Source organism: Protomyctophum bolini (assembly GCF_963924005.1).
Source record: "Protomyctophum bolini genome assembly, chromosome: 5".
NCBI classification, from domain to species: Eukaryota; Metazoa; Chordata; class Actinopteri; order Myctophiformes; family Myctophidae; genus Protomyctophum; species Protomyctophum bolini.
Genome location: NC_137866.1, coordinates 10,676,551 through 10,699,195, shown reverse-complemented (window position 1 = coordinate 10,699,195; position 22,645 = coordinate 10,676,551). Strand labels below are relative to the sequence as shown.

The 22,645-nt window shown below is 41.2% G+C and overlaps 2 protein-coding genes across 3 annotated transcripts; both read left to right on the top strand.

Moving 5' to 3' along the window:
* Window positions 1-253: 253 nt before the first annotated feature.
* troap (trophinin associated protein) lies at window positions 254-10,012 on the top strand. Of its 2 annotated transcripts, XM_080763104.1 has the most exons (18): window positions 254-376; window positions 911-982; window positions 1,660-1,894; window positions 2,002-2,593; window positions 2,726-2,841; window positions 3,310-3,361; window positions 3,902-3,990; window positions 4,971-5,022; window positions 5,707-5,807; window positions 5,979-6,033; window positions 6,360-6,475; window positions 6,659-6,713; window positions 7,751-7,803; window positions 7,899-7,994; window positions 8,349-8,468; window positions 8,588-8,783; window positions 9,002-9,213; window positions 9,504-10,012. In XM_080763104.1, the coding sequence occupies exons 2-18, from the start codon at window positions 921-923 to the stop codon at window positions 9,525-9,527; spliced, it is 2,226 nt and encodes a 741-aa protein (XP_080619230.1). In that variant the 5' UTR covers window positions 254-376; window positions 911-920; the 3' UTR covers window positions 9,528-10,012. The 2 variants fall into 2 exon arrangements, with proteins under 2 accessions (XP_080619230.1, XP_080619231.1); XM_080763105.1 differs by lacking the exons at window positions 254-376; window positions 911-982 and having other exon boundaries at window positions 1,800-1,872.
* A 2,473-nt stretch (window positions 10,013-12,485) lies between these two features.
* Window positions 12,486-22,173, top strand: LOC308315840 (ATP-dependent 6-phosphofructokinase, muscle type-like). Its single transcript, XM_080764040.1, has 22 exons — window positions 12,486-12,671; window positions 13,575-13,648; window positions 13,783-13,860; window positions 14,694-14,883; window positions 15,274-15,439; window positions 15,534-15,578; window positions 15,768-15,876; window positions 16,401-16,496; window positions 16,597-16,689; window positions 17,205-17,330; window positions 18,195-18,259; window positions 18,371-18,434; window positions 18,627-18,773; window positions 19,178-19,248; window positions 19,379-19,466; window positions 19,623-19,775; window positions 19,951-20,115; window positions 20,257-20,318; window positions 20,816-20,927; window positions 21,018-21,117; window positions 21,259-21,364; window positions 21,676-22,173. The coding sequence occupies exons 1-22, from the start codon at window positions 12,584-12,586 to the stop codon at window positions 21,989-21,991; spliced, it is 2,514 nt and encodes an 837-aa protein (XP_080620166.1). The 5' UTR covers window positions 12,486-12,583; the 3' UTR covers window positions 21,992-22,173.
* The last annotated feature ends 472 nt before the right edge of the window (window positions 22,174-22,645 follow it).

Sequence of the window (22,645 nt, the reverse complement as noted above, 5' to 3'; positions counted from 1 at the left end):
GTTTGTTTTATCAGACTAATTTTAGCGCCATCTGTTGGTGAACTGGAGGGACCCACGGCAAAAAAGAAAGAAAGAAATCCAGTCACGTGATAAAACAACGTTGGCGTCGTTTCCATGGAGCTGTTTTGGCAGTCCTGAAGATGATTGGCTGAAGATAATACGGCGACTAAACTACCACGGCCATTGGTCAGTATACGTTTTTCTGACAACCAATCAAGTTGTGCGCTTTTTACAAACTGAAGCTAGGAATGGATGTTGACAGTGTGGTGTGAGCACTCACTCACAACACAGCAGGGATTTACAACTCTACAAAGTATCGGGCATTTTGGAAATTATTATAGTCTGGAAATATCATTGATGCAATTGAGAGATTAAGGTAAATTGCTGTCATTGTATTCAGAAGTACAAAATAAGTCAATAGTTTGTCCTCGACTCTGTAAACGTTAACCTAGTATCTGGTGGTCCAGGGAGGGAGTTCTCCTCCGCTACGCTATGGACTGGACAATAAATACCTAAAGATTCACAAATGTGAATCGAGACTGGGCAACGACTTCCGAGTTATTGACTAGATGCGATCAACATTTAGAGCGAGAGTTTGAACCGTGGTAATATATAATCCTTTTGCATCATTGTACGTCTCGCTAGTTGGATCGGATGCCACCATTTTACTGCTACGGGGGGAGTCGGGGGACCAAGGCTTTTTGTGAACCAGGGTGAAGTTAGTTGGTTTCAGGTTTTGTGAGTGTAGCTAGGCTAGTAGTAGTAACCGGGTAGACTTTATATATTGCAAGAATGACTAGTGAATGTTTCATTACCGTCTGCAACTGCATGTACAGAGCTATTACATGGATGTTCTGCTACATTATACGTATAGTATACTCAATATCTGTCCTTATCCTCCTCAAACTAGACGTCATATTATGGATTCTTCACCAGTACTTGGTCAGCAAAGTCAGAACAAAATTCACAGTGATCATATAAGGTAAGTGTGTGTGTGTGTGTGTGTGTGTGTGTGTGTGTGTGTGTGTGTGTAAACATTTTAGTCTGAAGGGTATCTTGATGCATTAATAAGTAGATTGTGTTCCTTATGTTGTATTGGAATGTATGTTCCTTCATCATCATGGTCACTGCCATTTAATTTCCCTGTATTTTCATAAGAACTTTTAAACTAGCCATCTGCCATCCTGGTACTAATATCTTTACCAGTATACCTGTCACGGGACAGGCCAGCCCGTGCCCTATAGACACAATGCTTGAAATAGTTTAAAATGTTTATTTGTATTTATTGATACTGAAGTTGCATCCTCTAAAGTATAGTAGTGTGGAAGATTACTCAATTGATTGCCAGTGCCACTTGGGGTTGTGTTTTCTTAGTTTAGCCAGCAGGTGTATTTTGTTTCCTATTTTTGGAATGTTATTTTGGCCAGTATTTATTACTTTTTGTATTGTCACTGCACTTTGGAGGTAAATACAATGCCTGAAATATACTTGTGGACCTGTCTACTCCCTGGATCCTCCAGCCAACGGCCAGCATTATCACAATACCAATGTCTATAGTTATGATTAATTACTTTGCTGACTACCATTATTGGTGATGGTGATATTGGAAATCAAGACAAAGTAGTTTATTGCTTTAACACACTGATTCTCTCTACACAGAATGAAGAATGAACTTAACACAATGCCTGCAAAATCGATGGCTTCTAAACAGCAGCCTGTGCCTCATCTTCACAAAAAAGATATGGAGAACCAGGACCCAGAGGGCTCCAAAAACCAAAAAGCACCAGCGAGACCAGGTCTAAGTAGACTACCGGTGCTTGCAAAATCTTTGCATCTTCAAGTTCCCTCTGATTTCACTAAATCCCACAAAAGGTGGGAGGAGAACTCTCCGGCTGTAAGTGCCTTTTCCCCACTTGTGAACCTACCTAATTTGTTTCACTTAATATAAAGGAGATGTTTGTGATCGTGTTATGTCTTTTGTGCTGTCTCATTTTCCTGTAGAAAAAATCAAAGAGAAGCAAGCCATGCACCAAGCTTATGCCATTCAACTTTTCTTCACCTAGGACAACAAAAGTGGCAATCCATCAGAAGCCTCAAGCTAGAGCTACACTACTTGAGAAAACTTGCACTGCCAATTCAAAAATGAAGGACATGAATGCTAAACTAACCAGTGCAACCTCAAAGACTCAAGGTGTCAAAGCTCACCTCTCTACTGCTCAACATTCAACGAGGAAAGACTTGTTACTGAACAACAGGGATTTATCCAGAGAAAAAGAGAAGCCTCAAGGATATCAGCCTTCTAGTGATGTGTCTCATGCTCCCAAACATATAACTAAAATTGTAAACAATACTGTACATGCATCAGCAATGTATCCTGGGAATTCCAGTACATTTTCCAGAAGCCCACTGGGTCTGTCCAATTCTTCATTATCCATTCCCAAGAGTGTCTCTGCCTTGGCTGAGCCTACTGCTGGTACAGAGGCCTGTTTAAATAACTTTGGCTTGCTCAGTCTCAAAGATCCATCAGAGACCCCTCATACTTGGCAGACTGTGTATTCTGCTTCGGATGTCAATTCTTCAAGCAGTACAGCTGGTAACTGTTTTGTCTGTGCAACAAGACAATAGCAAAATTACTGGTTTTCTTTTTTGACTGTTTCGCTTTCTTTCTGATTGTTTTGCATGGAAGGGGTAACACTTACTACGATTGAGGTTTTCTGTCTTTCAGGCAAAGGGGAGACATTACATCAGCCAGACCATGCAGCCATGCTCAGGTTCCTGCAGAATGAGAGAAACAATATGTCATCAACAACTCCACAGTCCACAAAACCTTTTAACTACCAGGTGTGTTCAGTTTCTGTACTAGTAGTGTTTCCCAACCTTTTTTCTGCCAGGGAACACTTCAATGACCATAGCCATTGTGGTCCTCTGTATAATATGGGAATCGGTCAGAATCGGTATCGGCAGATATGACCCTGCAAATAATCGGATATCGGTCAGAATTATTAATTTCATAACCGTGCACCCCTAGTTATAAGTTGGATAACATTACTCTTGTATGTGCTCATTTGTTGTCTCCACCAGCCGAAGGCATGGGGAGAGTACAGTATGTTTTGTTCTCCATCCATGTATCCGTCTGTTACCAGCTAATCTCTGGCACCGTTGGCCCGGTCGATGGCAAACTGCACACACACACACACACACTCCCTGGATGCCAACGGCGAACAGCCTAGGTGCCCGGACTGTTACACTAGCCCGGGCCCACACACACTGTTTTTGATTGTAATTAATTGTATTCTCTGTACTTATCAGGCCCTGAGAGTTTCTGCTCCGAAGAGTCGAAAGAAGGATAGGCCAACTACAGGTTAGAAAATAATCTTAACTTGTGTGCTGTAAAATTCTCAATTACTAATATTAAAGTTCCTTATTAAACGGCATCCTTTACGTTTGGAGGACACTGGGGGCAAACTGGAACCAGAAGTTCAATTGAATGCAATCAATTAGAGCTAGATGGACCAGCATGAACAAACACCATTTCTCAACGATTGAGACCTTTGTCAACATTTAATAACGTATAACGCTGTTATACGCAGCTATTGCCTTTTCACTGCTTTGGCCATAATGTGTATGCATCAGCGTTGACTAGCCAATCTGGGAAAGACTAAGCTTTCCATGACACTAATGTCATTGATTTGTTTACAACTCCACAGTATAACATAATGATTAATGAACTAATAATATTAATTCAGGAACAGAATTAATTCTGTGGTGTGTACTGTGTAGTGTTGCTTGTTCAGTATTATACTATTGCATAGTATTCTTCTAGATAATATCACTGTAAGCAGTTTCAGGAATTATTAGATGCTGACTGTATGCCCTTTAACATTTGAACCAACCATTTCAGTGGAGTTCTCCCCAGACCCTGCTGCGCTGCAAAACATCATGCAGAATGAAGAATCAACTCCACAGTCCACAAAACCTTTTAACTACCAGGTGTGTTCAGTTTCTGTTGTCATCTGGGTTGATTTTAAAGGTCATAATAAAAATAATCCATACATTTTACTGTATGCAAGACGAGAGGTAAAAATAAGTTTTTGAGAAGATAAAACTATGTCTAAATGATTTTTCCTTAATTGGCTAGCCTGGGCTTCTATATTAGAACATTCCAGAACCTTGGAACATTGACTGTAATGCCAGGTTAACTTAGTCATTGGAACCAGAAAAGCTCATCTTCTTAAAATCACAATCTAGAGAAGCTCAACTGTTTGTGGGGTGATCCTGTCTATTTGAATTGGACCTGAACAGACCTGCTGTTGCATTTTGCTCTAGCTTTAACTGTGAGAGTTGCCTGTGGTGACTTACAGTCTTACTGCATACTGATTGATTGTAAGTTGGATAGCGTTGCTCTTGTATGTGCTCATTTGTTATCTCCACCAGCCGAAGGCATGGGGAAAGTATGTTTTGCACTCCATCCATGTGTCTGTCTGTTACCAGCTAATCTCCGGCACCATTGGCCCGGTTGATTCCAAACTGTGCACACAGACTCCCTGGATGCCAACGACAAACCTTTGTCCAATTTCTTTACATTACCCCTACACATTTTATCCATATATCACGCAAATCGGTATACACTATCTCTGTAGTCATGCGATCAACACGGACATGTTCCCGCTTCCCCATTTTCCATCCCCATTGGTTAAGATTGCCTTACAAAGTTTGCAGGATTGGTCCGTTTTGAACAAAATGCCTCAAATCTTCAACACAGCGTGCGGTTTCTGTGAAATTATGCACGCAAAGGAATAAATGGCACTTAACATTTTCAAATCAGCCTTAAGGACTTAGACATAGACATGTTTCGGCTATTATCACAACCCAGCCTTATTTAACTGATTCAAATTGTTATCTGAGTGTGTTTACTTTCCCCCACCCACCCACGTTTTTGATGAATTAATTGTATTCTCTGTACTTTTCAGGCCCTGAGAGTTTCTGTTCCGAAGAGTCGAAAGAAGGATGGGCCAACTACAGGTTAGAAGATAAAACTTAACTTGTGTGACACTGGAAGCCAACTGGAACCAGAGGATGCATCAATTAGAGCTAGTTGGACTAGCATGAACAAACACCATTTCTGAAAGATTGCGACCTTTATCATAAAATTTAATCCGTTTAGGAATACAAAATAAGACCTATCACAGATTTTTTTCCGATTTGGCATCGATTGAGGCATCTAAACAATGCCAGGAATAGTTTGTGGTAGATGCACAATATTGAAATTATCACAGATCTCATTATTCGCATATCGGTGGATATATTATATTTAACTCATTGACATTTTTCGCTTTGCTGGTGAAAGTAGATGTAAGCCCCCCTCCCCACTAACAACTGACGCTCTTAAAGAGACCGAGACAGGAAGGCCTGCGTCATCAATATCGGTGAAAATAATAAGCATTATTTTGAGACCCTGATATGGCATTTGTATGGCAGGTTTCGATACGCTGTTATACGCAGCTATTGCCTTTTCACTGCTTTGACCATAATGTCTATCTATGCATCAGCATGACTATAGCCAATCTGGGAAAGACAAGCTTTTCATGACACTAATATCATTGTTTTGTTTACAACTCTAAGGTATAATATAATCATAACCAAAACCTCACCAATAATATTAATTCAGACAGTAGTGCCCTTTAACATTTGGACCAACAATTTCAGTGGAGTTCTCCCCAGACCCTGCAGCCCTGCAAAGCATCCTCCAGAATGAGGGGGTGAAGGCTGGGGGCCCCACACCTGGCAGAGGCACTTCTATCTACACAGTAAGGGCTAGTTTATACTTACATGGTACATGTCTGTAATAGACTTTAAGCTTAAGTAGGCAGTGAACGATTTTGTGTCATGTGTTCTTCTTCTTCATTCTTTGCTTCTTTTAACGGCTCTGATCGATAAACATACCGTAGTTCTTTTTAACGTGGTCCTTCTCTTTACAGGCACAGAGGGTACCCGTTTCCAGAAGGCGCAAAGAAACTATTGGCGGAGCAATGGGTAAGATTTCGATACTATTCTCTTAAAGCACCTCTTTTGGCCATATACCGGTATACAGTTGATAACATTTCTGTTAATGGCTTTAGCTTTAGTAGTCCACTCCACATCATTGCTTTGTTTACAACTCCACAGTAAAACATAATGAACCTATAATATTAATTCAGGAACAGAATTAATTCTCTTGTGTGTAGTGGTGCTGTGTCTAAACTATATACTACAACAATATCACTGTAAGCGGTTTCTATATACTACAACAACAATATCACTAAGCAGTTTCAGGAATTATTATTGGTGCTGCTGACTATCTACTTTAACATTTCTTAAAGGACCAACAAATTCAGTGGAGTTCTCCCCAGACCCTGCTGCGCTGCAAAGCATCCTCCAGAATGAGGGGGTGAAGGCTGGGGGCCCCACACCTGGCAGAGGCACTTCTATCTACACAGTAAGGGCTAATTTATATGTACATGGTACATATAGACATAGACTTTAAGCTTAAGCAGTGATCGATTTTGTGTAATGTGTTCTTCTTCCTCACTCCTTGCTTCTTTTAGCCAGTTGTTCTCAAAACAGCTTTCTCATGAATTAATAAACATAAAACGTAATAACGTGATCCTTCTCTTTACAGGCACAGAGAGTCCCTGTTTCCAGAAGGCGCAAAGAAACCATTGGAGGGGCAATGGGTAAGATTGCGATACTAATCCCACTGAGTTTTGGCCATATACCGGTATAGAGCGTCGTAGTCCCGTCCCCTTTCAGAACGACGAGTGGCCCAGGAAATAATTCCCCATTCATTTTCCAAAAAGTATTTATTTAAAGACGTTTACACATCGTGGACAAAGTCAACTCGGCTTGTGACAAATCATGACATAAACACAATGTTTTGGGCAGATCAAATAATTAGAGGAAAACATACGGACCAACAGACAGACAGACATAGGGACAGACGGACATTGCTGGTTCTAGGAGTGGTTGCACCACTCCTAGAACCAAAACATTGTGTTTATATTGTCATGATTTGTCATGAGCTGAGTTGGCTTTGTGTGTAAAAGTCTTTAAATAAATACTTAAGCCTATGGGGAATTATTTCCTGGGCCACTCGTCGTTCTGAAAGGGGGCGGGACTGCGACGCTCTATAGATAACTTTTCTGTTCATGATTTTAGTTTAAGTAGTCCACATTTTACAAGTTATCAAACCTTATAACTGAGTAAATGTTGGCTAGTAATATTAATGCCAAGTTAGCCTGCCCCAGCCGGCGGATGCCGGCAAAAACAGCTGGTGGATCCTATTGGTTCACCAATCTGAGCGCTTGGGCTCAAAGCAGCTATAGCCACTTGCTACTTAAAGCAAAAGCCAGGGGGTGTACTTTCTGTAGCCTCATGCTACAGAAACGGGAGATAGGCTCCTGCCCTATGGGCCTCATGGCTCGGCAAGGCTACTTGCTACTTAAAGCAAAAGGAAAGTTTTAAATTTTTGCCTGCCATAGAATGTTAATAGTAGGGTCAAAACCCCAATTTAAAGAAATTGCCCAATAGTGACAGCCGGTCAGCAAGTGGATTCATGAATGTGTATATAGACAATATTTTAGGCCAATAAAAAAGACTATAATATACCAAATTTCCCACTCCATAACCCTGGCTGCCAGACTAAAAAGCCTGGGTATCGATGCTAATGCCAAGTATACATTGTAACTTGTCTTTATGTGATTGTTTTGTTCAGAGTCTTCACAGAGAATCCCTGACAACAGGCATGGTCCTCTGTCCAGTATACACGTATGTGTCCCATTTTGTCAATTTTTTGAGTGCCAGCTCTCCTACAGACCTACAGTGACACTCATTCCTCCATCTAATGATGTTTCTCTTTTCAGAGGAAATTTCTGTCTGCATCTCGGGTGCACTATACTGGCTCCCCCTTGCTCAATGGCCGCCAGAGCTATGACGAGGCACTACAGTCACACAAGGAGGTGAGGAGAGGGAAGGGAATTTCTAAATTATATGAATTAAGTGTCATACCATACTGGTTTCTTTGTCATGTCTGCATTATATATATTGTTCATTTAAATAAAGTATTTTAATGTGTTTGACTCGTGATCTTTGTGCGTTCTTCTATTGTGAGCATGTGTTATTTGCTACAAAACCAGATTTCCTACACAGAGCATTTGAACAGGTGATTCTGAGATGGACTTTGAAATGCTTGTGTGGAATTTTCCACGTTGTAGTTGCACACTGATGGTGTTGCAGCAGGCCATGATTACATTTCTAGGGGAAACATCAGGCAATAAATACCGTAATTAAAATAATAAAACATCTTTTGGCAGGATGTTGTCCAGAAGAAGTTGTTTACTGATGAAGAGGAGAATAGTCCTCCATGTACGACGTCACTAACCGATGGAGGTGCTGAGGAAAAAGCAGAGCAGATCTCAGACCAGCATTCCGATGTAAGATAACAAACCCAAACTATAATGGATAATGCATTGGTGGTCAGAGCACATTACAAACATTACAACAACCTTTCATAATCGTTTCATTCATGCTGTTTCTGCCTCTCCTCTTCCAGATCACATCTCAGCCTGAACAAAAGGGGGAGATAAGTAACTACCATGCGGAGCAGGAGTCCCAGAGGAGGGCAGGAGGACAGCCATTCTTGCAGGCACCGGAGAGACAATCTGTGATTTTCTTCTCAACGGGCAAAAACCTCATCAGAACTCCCTATGTTGAGAAGCTAGAAAGCTCTGTTCTTGGGGAGAAGCATAGTAAGACTTTATCTTCAGTTCTTCATGGCAACATTAGGGCAACTAGAGACATAACACTGCACTGATTTTTCTTTGTACTGTAACTGGTCTCGTTAAAATATTGCATATCCACCCTCACACGTCACTCAGTCACACATCTTTTCAGATGTACTTGCATACGTTTATTTTGGGTTGCAACTACAGGTACCTGTCACACGTGTGAACCTCTCTGTTTTCAGACACTGTTCAGAAGAGTGGCGCTGCAGGCTGTGTGGTGGCATTGCTGCGGAGACGCAAGCGCCTTCTGGAGGAGGAGCGGCTGGATGATGAGGTGGCCACCTACACATCACTCCCTGCCCCTGCCTCTGCCCTGCCCCCTCCAGCTTTCCAACCCCCCCGACCTCGCTGCCGGAACCCAATTGCCTCTGTCCTGCAATTACAGGAGTTAACTGTGAGTGAATTTTAAGATGCACTATTAGTTGTTATCATTGTAACGGTTGTCGAGGTAGATGTTCGGGTCTTCCTGATTCCAGTTAGGGGGAGTTTTTCGTTACCGCTGTCGCAAAATTGCTTGATTTCGGTCGGGTCTTGTGTTGTGATTTGACATTTTAATAAAATGTTAAACAGGTTAGTTATGGATTATTTCAGTATGTGTGTATATAATGTGTAGACATTATACTGTATATACACACTCTGATATATTAACATTATTTTACTTCTTGTGCTCCCCTCATCATCCAGAGATTTGTGCCGATCAATCCATAGTCTTGGACGTGTATCAAGAGGAATGGAACGAGACAGACTGGTGGCTTGACGAAAGGACGTCTCACTGACACTGCTTCTCAAAGGACTTAGGGATGGAGACTCTTTTCACAACTTGCACTGTAGAAATTCATTATGACACACTTTTTATTCTTGAATGAGTCTCTCCACTTAGTGTCCAAAACATTGTTGTAGCCAGGATTGATTATATTATTAGCGCAATATTGTCGACAATATGAATTCTGTTTTTATGCATACACCAGAAAACATTACTGTCAAACGATTCAATTGAGGGTATGTCTCCAATGTCACACAGTCTGCATTGTCACCAATGAACGTGATAAACTGCTTTTTCGGGTGAATGTGGATCTAATCCGGGGTTGGACATGACATTTTCTTATGTTATTTTTAATGTTGTCTGTGTTGCATACTTCAACATTTATACAATACACTGGAGTCGTATGTGAATTGATTATTATGTAGTACTGTTATAATAAATTTGTGTGCCTAAGATTTTGATTTCTTCAGTATATCCCCATGTATGCATGTGTAAAGGTTTCCTCAGTTAGCTGCTTGGGGGTGCCACTGCCAGGTAGGCGTGTACCTACCAGAGGAACTTGGCCTCCTTTTTTGTGTAGCTAGTTGGTGTGGAGGAAATCGAAAAAACTAACTACTCAATAAAAAAACAAGAATTCATACATTATTAATTAATAACCAGCTGCTGCCGTATATCCAGAATTGTGCTATGAAATGTAAATATCTGTATCTGTATTTAATGTGTGTGGAAACAACAATGTGTCCAGGTGACTAGTGTAGCCATAGCCTACCACAAATGGAACCAATGGACCCTTTTTACTTGCTGACCTCCACAGGGACCCCCCCCTTATCCGCAGAATACCGCGGTGATCGGTGCGGGGGTCCCCACGGAGGTCGGCACGGGGGTCTGTGTGGTGGTCCGGATAAGGGAGGCCGCCATAGTCTGTGATTTGTGTCATGCCGTTCACGTTGATGCGTGTGGTTTATTTTCCACATGCCTGGTTGCTGGCAATTTCCACATGGCTAGTATTTTGTTGTGACTCTTCTTCATGGCGTGCAGATGGGATGTTATAGGACTGATTGGCTGCCTTGTCTCCAGCAACAACCTATAATATAGGTTGTTGCTGGAGACAAGGCAGCCAATCAGCAATCAGAAGTACTCTTCAGTATGGTTGGCAGTGTTGCCAACTGTCGTGACAGAAATAAGCTAACCAACCTCCAAAAACCAGCCAAACAACTGTTAGGAAAAAAACTATTCAAGTTTGGCTGGAAATAAGCGGACTTGGCAACCCACTCATCAGTAGGACTGCCGGTGTAATTAGCAGCTGGTAAAAACACTTGTGTGAAGTGAGAGGCACTCTTATCATCATACAAGACATGCATCATCACATTCCATGCTCAGCCAATCAAATCATCACATTCTGTGGGTGTGGTACACTCAGACACAAGGCTGGGGATAGGAGGGGCTAGCGCCCGCTAAAAAAAACAAGAACCCGGGCCTGAAATTGATTGGAACAGTCTCTTGTATTTGAACCAGAGGTGGGTTTCGTGGGTATAAATATAACACATTTGCTTTCAATGAAAAAACTAAGAGAACCAATCAAAGAAACCCCAAAAAATATATTCAATGTTCAACTCAAAGACCTGGGAGTACAAATGGGGTTAATTCAACCTTTTGAAAATAAAGCAAAATTAGTCTTTTGAAATGTTGCATTCAAATAAAACAAAGACCAAACGGATCATCTTCAATGTAAAAAATAATCTTGCTGTCAGGCAATGGGGGAAAAAACTCCTCTAGTGGTCAGTCAAGTATATTCCATATAGTGGGGTCTGAACATGAACTCCAAATACAGGAAAATCCTCCTCCTCCAAACAATTCACCTCCAGTTCCAATTCTCCTCCCTGGATTCCAGACGCAGTGGAGGTTGAATATCTGCAGGCCTGCTTACACAGTGAGTGAACTGTATGGTTTTATAGGTAACTTGCCCCCTCACTTGAGCCACTTAAAATAAAAATAAACAGAGTAGAGAATATAAAGTGCTGGGCAACTATCATTGAGTGCTGCTGCCAGGCAGCATATACACACTGATTCTCACACCTGGCAGCTTCAGTGCTGAGCAGGGATATTGCCAGGTGTCAATCCTCGTTAATTGGTGATGGTTTGTTAATTAGAATTAGATTACCACACATTTCTTTGTTTATCTGCCATGTGGTGAGTGTGCGTCTTTAATTCTATAACATCTGTCCTTGGACCTTGTGCCAAACCTAAAGTTCTAGATCAGATGGCAAGTGCCCAAGGAAACACAAACTAACTCCATGAGCTCTATAGTATCATGATTCATGAACATTACGTTTCAATATGATGCTCTATCATACTGTTGAAGGACCTCAATCAAACATGTGTAGGTTCTCTTGTGGAATCCTAATCAAATGTTCATGTAAAAAGGTGGCAGATACAGTAGGAGGACCATGATGTCCCCTGTGAGTGACACTGTATCCTTATGGTAGCATAGTAGGTGTGGCACTACAGCTGTGTTCCCTATACACTATTGCAGTTGAGTAACTAAATGTTAAAGCGCATTATCCTTGAGATCCATTCTTGTTTATAGGGAATTCTATAGCCTATAAAATGTTATAGGTACTGTTTACAAATAAAAATACAAACCAACTGTTATGTTATACAGTTTTGTATGCATTAAGGTACCAGTTAAAAATAGTGTAGAAACTGTTCACACACTGCATGTTCGCTGTATCATGTTGTGTAAGTGTCCACTGTACAGTAGTTGGTTGTAGTGTAATGTATATTTAGTTCAGTCTGTGACTTGTAGAATGTGTCAACGGGGGGTGGGGTGGGGGGATGTGGGGGCATGAGACAGGATCAACAACAGTCGCCTATAAAGCCAGAGTCTCCATCCGTCACTCCTTGGAGAAGCAGTGAGAGCGACAGAAGTGTCCTTTCCCTTGTCTTGTCCTTTCTTCCAGTTAACAGTCTGTCTGGTTCCACCAGATACGTGTCCAAGACTATGGACCCTCATCACGAAACTATGGACCCCACCAAAATGGGTGTTGGACGTTCCATTGCCGTGCTAACATCTGGAGGTGATGCCCAAGGTAAGGCAAAAATTGTAACTGAGGTTGATGAATAATAAACCAAGCCTCTCCAGGCTTCAGAACACATCAGGTACATAATGGATAAATAGTTTGCCTGAATGACATTTAAAGAAAGTATTATGTCAGTGCTTGATGGATATTGCATACTATCTGGAGTGAACATAGAATACGCTATTGTAGACTGCATTACATGTCTTTAAAGGTGATGAAGGAAATCACTCCCAAAATTAGGGTGGAATTCACTGGGAGCATAATACTGCTATGCTATCTTTAAAACAACAATCCAAATACCCCGTTTACCTTTTGTAAAGCTAACAAAAGCCAGTTTAGCCAGGTATATCAATTGAATTGATATGAATTTCCATAGCAATTAAAAGGTACAGTATCAATCTCATAGCCAACTTCCTATCATCTCGCCTTGTGGCATCATTGCCAGATCATTCCAAACGTAACCCTTAACATTTGAGTCTACTGTGTATATCTCCCCTCCTTGATCTTCTTTGTGGCTAAGTTTAGCAGCAATGACCTTTTTCTGGAATGAAGAATAGGCCAGCCCCTTCCTACAGCTGTTATCCATACCATACTGCCACAACACAAAACGTACACTCTGGCCTTCACCATGGGTGATGTGGTGCACAGACAAGCTGTGGCAGTACTTTCTGTGCTTTCCTATGGCTATTTGACACTTACAAGGTCAGGGGTCACTGAAAGGTTAAATACGTTCTACAGTCCTATACATATCTCCATTAACATATCGGTGTTGGATCGAGCTGTGTAGGCCTTCCTTTACTGTATTGATTGTTGAACTATATCCTTGACACAAAAGTCTTATATTATTGTATCTTAGATTAAACCTTAAACATCATCACTGATCATGCCCCAAAATTCCATTGTTTTCCATAGGCATGAATGCAGCTGTGAGGGCTGCAGTCCGCGTTGGTCTCTACACAGGAGCCAAAGTCTACTTCGTTCATGAGGTATACTTATAAGTAACATGGTGATGTGGCCTATTCATTTCAAATAAAATAGACCACATGGGTATAGATTGGAATCTCCACTGCATTATTAGCACATTGATGTTAATGGGGCTTTGATGTGCTATGTACTGTAGGGTTACCAGGGGCTGGTAGATGGCGGAGACAACATTCGCCTTGCCACATGGGAGAGTGTGTCCATGATGCTGCAGCTGGTGAGTATGGCCACTATAAATTAAACATGCAGAGAGTCAGAGAAATGTACGCTGCAGAGTACACCCTGAACCGTCCTGAACTAGTCAAATAATGTAGATTATTGATTATTTTTCCTTGTCGAGAAATTATAATGTGCATATATATTTAGATACTAAATCTGATCACATGAGAATGGGACATGCATGGAGCGATCATTTCTATATTTAGTGGCCGGCTAAGTCAACAGGGGAGGGCATACATATCCAAAGCTTGTGATGCTGCCTACTTATGTCATCACTGATGACTCATCAGTGTTGTTTATTATGAACAGCAAGAGGTGGGCAGCAAGAGTTCAGTTTCACCAGTGTGTTAAAACTTGCTAGCATATACATTTACAGAATCCTTCATAAGCACTCACAGTATGTTGTGTAAACACGCTTGTTAATCGAGCTTCTATAAAACCAAATCGGCGTAAATGTTCATTGTTGTAAACCCTCCTATGTCCAGCTTTGAGGGTTTGCGTAAACACAAACATTGCGTAAACACAAACTTCGAAGACGAAGGGGTCGACGCAAATTCCGATTGGCCGGAATGAGATGATGGGAGATGTGAAATTGTGATTGGTCGGAATGAGACGATGTATGATGACGTATGATGATAAGAGCGCCCCTCACTTGATACGGGTGTGATGTCTTAGATTAACGCAGGACTGAGGACATTAGAATCCTCAACAGTAAATATTAATAAGAATCCTAGAACACAGCAGTGTTCATAGTATCCCCTCCTTCTATCTGTGTGATCTGTAAATGGTTTAATAACTACATCCCCACATCGCCGTTTAATTATGCATCAGGGAGGCACTGTCATTGGCAGCGCCCGCTGCGCCGACTTCCGTACCAGAGAGGGCCGTATGAAGGGTGCCTGCAACCTGGTGAAGCGGGGCATCACCAACCTGTGTGTGATTGGCGGTGACGGCAGTCTGACTGGTGCCAATGAGTTCAGGACTGAGTGGAGCGGGCTACTGGCTGACTTGCTCAAAAAAGGTGAGCGACAGACAGGGTGAGCAGGTATAGGCTGTGTCCTGGAACTGCTTACGTTGAGGCGGTTACAAACCTTAAAAACAATGTAATCAAAAACATACGATCTATTCCGTACAAAACTTATGTTAAACCCTATATACTTTGTTGACTGGAGCCCTCCTTTTTCTCTCAGATCTAGCTGATCTATAAGCTGACAACACATCACAAGTTCACAATGCATTGTTGGCTTGTAGATCGCCCCCAGAATAGGAGCGCTATAGGGTTCAAGTAGTTCATTTCAGTCCCCTGCTTGTTGGACATATAGCATAAACATACCTCGCTGCTGCCTCCTCCTCATTGCCTGAACACACAATATCCAGAACTTGATCATTAATGCAGTACATTTTCTACCAGGTGAAATTACCGAGGAACAAGTCAAGCTTTCTTCTCACCTGAACATCGTGGGCATGGTTGGCTCCATTGACAATGACTTCTGTGGCACTGACATGACGATTGGCACTGACTCCGCTCTGCACCGCATCATGGAGGTGGTAGATGCTATCACCACGACCGCACAGAGGTAGGTGATGCATACAGCCTAATGCACACATGTACCTAGGTAAAAGGTTCGCTCTTTGTCTGGCTTACATTGATCAACTTTAATTTATCCACAGCCACCAGAGGACATTCATCCTGGAAGTGATGGGAAGACACTGTGGGTCAGTATGTGTGTTTGCTTCTATCTTGCGTGTTCATTTAACTCTGAGTTAAATTAACACTTCACATTTAATTGAGCATGCTCTGTTAGGTAGTTGTGTTTGTATTATCATCAGACGTGTATGCATGGTAAGAAAAACATTTCATGCACTGTATATCTGTGCTCAAAACACCTGTGTTTTCTGTGCCAGTTACCTGGCTCTGGTGACAGCCTTGGCTTGCGGTGCTGACTGGGTGTTCATTCCAGAGATGCCCCCAGAGGATCAGTGGGAGGAGCACTTGTGCAGGAGGCTGGCAGAGGTACGCTTCAGGTTATCAATAACCAGCCGATTGTTGAGCCGAGGTGTTATAACCACTTAAACACAGTGTCCCCATTTGGGGGCGAACATTTGGCAAATATAGCAGATCTACAAGCTCGCCACACATTGCACCATGACGTGTTTTGAGCTTGTAGATTGGCTTTTTGTGAAGACATTAGGGCCCCTATCTTGCACGGCGCCTTATCCCTTAGGCCTAATCCTTTGAAAAACATTTTAAAATTGTGAAAATAGACGATCTACATTGACGCATTGTGAGCTTGTAGATTGGGTGTTTTCACTACCGGTATTTTAAAATGTCTATCAAAATAATAAAAATGTCTAATAACATTATTATGGGATGAGGGCCCTGAGAGAAAACAGGAGAGTGCCTAGTATAGAACCATGGGGTACCCTGTTGAATTATTATATAGGGATTAAGTGGTTAATTGCATCTTCTCACACATATATCATATCAATATGAAACATGAAATTCCATGAAATGTAATTTTCTGCTTTAACTTTTAGCAAAGGGCCAGGGGCTCTCGTCTGAATGTGATCATTGTTGCAGAGGGTGCCATTGCCAAAGATGGCACAGCAATTACTTCTGAGCAGATCAAAACAGTAAGCGGCTGCCACTGTCAACATGGTAAAAATGTAGATTTTATGTTGTATAAATAATGATATAGACACTAAATACTTGTCTTGTTTTGGATGCATCCAGTTGGTTTCTACGAAGCTTGGCTTTGATACTCGCGTCACAGTCCTTGGACACGTGCAGAGAGGTGGCACTCCCTCTGCTTTTGACAGAATCCTGGTAAGATTCCAGAATCACAGAACATAAGACATCTCCAAAATAAAAATGTTGAGGTATTTTTTGTCAGGAGTATACTTTCAATTTACAGTACATTTACTTCTACTGATTATTAGCCTATGATTTACAATTTAGACATTTAGCAGATCCAGAGCGATTTACAGAAGCAAGGACAACACATGCATTGACCAATTCACCCCTATATTACTTTGGCTATTTGAAAATAGCGGATCTGAGACGTGTGAGAAGCTTGCAGATCTGCTATTTTCAAAATATTGTTTGAACATTTTGAACACTCTTCTACATATGAGTACTTTTTACTTTTGGTACATTAAGTAATTTATTTTGATACAAATACTTTTAACTACAGGGCTTCTTCTTGTAACTTGAGTATAGTGATTTGTGGTATTTATACTTTTGCTTAAGTAAAAAATGTGAGTACATCGTCCACCCCTGCAAACGCATGCACTCACACAAATTCATACATTCTTGTGTGTGTATTGTGTGTTTGTGTGTAGGGCAGCAGAATGGGTGTGGAGGCTGTGATGGCCCTGCTCGAGGCCACCCCAGAAACCCCTGCCGCTGTTGTCAGCCTGTCAGGAAACCAAGCCGTCAGACTGCCCCTCATGGAATGTGTGCAAGTGGTATGTTGCCGTATTTTAGGCTATATTCACTTTAATAAGTGCTTGCTGACATTGTTTTATACAGGATGAATTCTGATTAAATCCTTTTAATTAACCACATTTAATTAAATAGACAGGACCACTTGTATTGTACCATTGTATAATCGTACCACTACTATTTGCAAACTGTTAATAAAGTATTCAATCAATCAATCCTAGACGTGTCCCTAATGTGGGGAGAACATTCTGTGAAAATTGCACATCTACAAGTTGTAAGTTTGTAGATGGGCTATTTTCGATAAAGATAATGTCGAAGGAAAGGGGGGGGGGGGGGGGGGGGCTAGTACAGACTCCTGGGGGACTGGTCAACAAAGTACAGTATAGGGTTTAAGTGTTTAAGAGGATTTACACTGGTAATGTCATTTAAAATGTCATTTAAAGGCCTATCCCAGTGGTCTGACATGTTTAGTCCATTGACCATGACTTACAGTTTACTTGACATTACTGCAGAGTGCAGATCGTTTTCAAAAGCATACCATAGTTTGCTTGATTTTTGATTGACTGATTGAAGAACAAAATGCTAAACATGTTTAGCCAACATTTACTCAATTATGGGATGAAATTAACAGGGAAATGTTTTATGGGGTATGTGTATATATATGTGTATATATATGGTATACGCACATCGACAGGTGGGTGCTGGGCTAAAGAGAGTATGATATATGGTCAAAGCTGTGGATACTAGACAATTAAAAGTATTGATCTCGGTATGGTCCTTTAACCACTTGTCGTGCCGAAAAGACATGCCCAATATACAGTAGGATTATATGTATCAGAGATATCTTTCTCCCACTAACAATCGCAATCTCCCTCTGTCCTTGATAGACCAAGGATGTCACTGCTGCCATGCAGGAGGGCAGATTTGAAGATGCAATCAAGCTGAGGGGAAAGTATGTAATAACCATTCATATTTAATATTTCTATATTCTATTGGTTGTGTCATAGCACCTTCATTTTGTCAATGGCCATCATTAAACACTAACCAAAATTGTGACGAGCAGGAGCTTCGAGAACAACTGGAACACATACAAGCTGCTGGCCCACCTCAACCCTCCAGATGTTAAGGTGAGGAACATTAACAGATTAAATCATAAAGATGTAATTCTCATCTTCTATCATAGAACTTGTAAAGCACATTATTTGAAATATCTAGTGAACATATCATTGAACAAATGAAGGACACATCAAAATGGTGCACCCACAACCTCACTCACTCAGAGAACTTATGTGCATGTCTAATATGTCTTTCCCTGTCAGAGCAACATCAACGTAGCCATTGTGAATGTTGGTGCTCCCTGTGCCGGTATGAACGCAGCTGTCCGCTCAGCCGTGAGGATGGGTCTCCTTCAGGGACACAACATGATGGCTGTCCACGATGGCTTTGATGGTCTCGCTCATGGACAGGTGTGTGTGCGTGTGTGCGTGCGTGCGTGCGTGCGTTTGTGCGCGCGCCGCTACCTTCTCTAATTCACACACATGATGATGAACCACGACATCTAACACCCTAAAGTCCCGGTGGACCAAAAAGGTCCAATTGTACAGTACACCATGTGGAGCTTAGGACTTTACTGTGTAGCTCACAGACTCTGATACATTTACGTATAGGAGACATTAAGGCCATTTTAATTGTGATATTATTCATATTATTATTATTATTTGCTGCTATTATAAGGACTATAAGAAGTATATGAAATAAGGTAAAAAATGAATGATACATTGATGAAATACTGTAGTAGTAGTAGTAGTAGCAGCAGCAGCAGTATGTTGTTTTGTTGTATTACTATTTGTATAATTTTCAATCTCCACAGATTGAACCCATCACCTGGACTGGAGTGAGTGGTTGGATTGGAAAGGGAGGTTCTATGCTGGGCACAAAGAGGTAAACGGCAATCTGTTCAACAAATTTCCTTATAGCTTGGGTAAAAAGAAAAATCTTTTGTACTGCATCTAATCTGTTGTTGTTGTTGTTGTTGTTGTTGTTGTCTTTGTCTTTTAACTTTTGTCCAAAGATCTCTGCCAGGTAAATTGATGGAGGAAATCAGCGTGAATATTGCCAAGCACAATATTCATTCTTTGGTGATTATTGGTGGTTTTGAGGTAAGGTCACCATCAACATCTTGATCAAGCATGTAATAACCTTGCTCTATATTAAGAAGATTTTAATTAATTTCACAATGGTAGCCTGTGACCTTCATTTCCTTTTATAAAAACACACACAATTTCATCTTCTGCCTTTCTTCCTTTGCTTTGTAGGCCTTTATGGGAGGTCTGGAGCTGGTCCAGGCTAGGGAGAAATACGAGGAGCTGTGCATTCCTATGGTGGTTATCCCCGCCACAGTCTCCAACAATGTCCCTGGTAGCGACTTCAGTATTGGTGCTGACACTGCCCTCAACTGCATCGTAGAGGCACGTATTGGAGCAATGCACAGGTTCAAACAATGCACTCGTGCGCGTGCACACACACACACACACACACACACACACACACACACACACACACACACACACACACACACACACACACACACACACACACACACACACAATGCAAATATGACTTAAACACTATGTTTTGCCACAGACTTGTGACAGAATCAAGCAGTCTGCAGCTGGCACCAAGCGTCGTGTGTTTCTCATTGAGACAATGGGTGGATACTGTGGTTACCTAGCCACCATGGCCGGCCTGGCTGCAGGAGCTGATGCTGCCTACATATATGAAGAGAAGTTTTCAATTAAAGACTTGGAGGTGAGATGATGTTCTTTCTTTGAGGCACCAGACACTTTATTCATCAATTTCCATAGGATGAGTGAGCCCCCTGTCTCATTGAACAGTAACATACTGTAGATGCGTTTTTTCCCCACACTGATCGATGGATTTGGTTTACAGATGAATGTGATGCACCTTTTGGAGAAGATGAAGACAACAGTGAAGAGAGGTTTGATTCTCAGGTTAGATTAATCTACTGTTCATCCGTAGAATTCATCAACATGAATTTAGATTCTCTGTTTTTATAGCCTATAAGGATCATCTGCAGTACTCTGCTTCACGCAGAGAACAGGGCCCTTTTGCACTTACATAGACGAAATCTTTATAATGCAATAAATATTGTAGTGGCTTCTAATTTCCTACACAATCTTATATTAGCTTGACAAAACTTTGAAACTTTGAAATGACACAATTTGATTTGAAAACGCAACTGGAAAATAGGAAAACCCATTATTATGAACTAGTGACTGTTTAGCTTAATTATCTTATTATGCTATAGAGCGTCGCAGTCCCTCCCCCTTTCAGAACGAGTGGCCCAGGAAATGAATCTCAATGCATTTTGCCCATAGGCTTTTCTTAAAGTATTTATTTAAAGACGGTTACGCGGCGGACAAAGCCAACTCGGATCGTGACGAATCATGACAATGAACAATAATCTCTCCCATTAATCCATGGACAGGAATGAGAAGTGCAATGCCAACTACACCACTGACTTTATCTTCAACCTGTATTCAGAAGAAGGCAAGGGCGTCTTTGACTGCCGCAAGAATGTCCTGGGACACATGCAACAGGTTTGATAATTGTCTAGTTGTTTTTAAAACTATTTCTATTCCATAATATGATAAGTCACACGTACAACACATGTCATTTGTCCTCCACAGGGTGGAACACCAACGCCTTTTGACAGAAACTTTGCCACAAAGATGGGAGCCAAGTCTGTCATGTGGCTGACTGATAAACTGAAGGAATGCTACAGACATGGTATGTTGATCTTTAGAATACATGCATTTTACAGAATCTACTGTAAACAAAAAGAGATTCTGTAGGTAATGATATTGGAGGACCATAACAGAAACCGGCTTTCTTTGACTTTATTGTGTGTTGTTGTTGGTTTGTTTTTAGGCCGTATCTTCGCTAACACCCCAGACTCAGCCTGTGTCCTGGGCATGAAGAAGAGGTCGCTCACATTCCAGCCTCTTGCTGATCTGAAAGCAGAGACTGACTTTGAGTAAGACTCCTCTGTTCACTATGAAATACTCTACTTTTGCATTTTGTATGTAAGAAGCAAGATGACTGATTATTCTGTATGCATATAGCGAAATGAAGATTCTTATAAACAAACCCTATACTTCGTTGTCCATCAAATAGCAGAAATAGACAATCTACAAGCATACAACGCATATCGTGTTGTGTTATTTTTGCTGACAGAATTTGCCTATTTTTTCAAAAATGTTCACCTATTTTTGCCAAATGTCCAGAACACAAACACAGGTGTCGTGGTTAAATTACATGTTTGTCCCCCTCTTCTGTCTGGCACAGGCACCGCATCCCCACAACCCAGTGGTGGCTGAAGATCAGGCCCATCTTGAAGATCCTGGCCAAGTACAACATCAAGCTGGACACAACTGAACACACTGAGATGGAGCACGTGATCAAGAAGAGAAATCCAGTTATGCACATGCCTTTGAAGATGGAAGGAAAGGTTCACCTGGAGAAGAAGACAGAAAAGGTTCACCTGGAGAAGAAGACAGAAGAACAATTGTATCCCAAGGAGCACATGGAGAAGAAGACAGAAGAAAAGGTGAAGCCTGTTGAGAAGAAGACAGAAGAATATCTCAAGGAGCAATTGGAATAAGATTATAATAATGTGACCTTGAATGTTAGAGGAGCTCTCTAGTATTTATTCTCCTTAATGGCAACTTTAATTGATTGACTCTTGCAATTCCACATTTCCATCTCAGCTCTTTGTGTTCCATGAACCATTTTTATACCAGCTTCTTGTGTGAATGGAAAAATATTAAACAATGTATAGCTCATTATCTCTTTTCATTATTTCCTAAATTATATTCACTGGAATTGTGAAATGTGACACTTCCAGAGAGGTGGAACGGAAGAACCTCTCCGCTTTTCATACAGAACCTAAAAGTACCCACACACAAAAAGGACATAACGTTACTGAACACTAATTTACAGCACATCAACTCTTTAATGCACTCAAGTGAAGGCTAGTGTTGCTCACTGAAAATAAATGTAATGTAACTATTCAACAGATTTTCAACTACTGCATATTTCAACTACTGTATGATTTAAAAAAAGAAATCACTTCCTTATTTTATCAAATTACCAGACTGTGTCACAGTTGGTTATGTTTTGTGATGCCATATGTAGCTTTTAGCGTAGGTTCAATAAGGAAGACCAACGCATTCATTCGGCCATTATTATCTGTTCTCAAATCCTAGCAATCTGCAACAGCCAATCGGGTGATTCGACTCCGCCTTTAAATATCTCT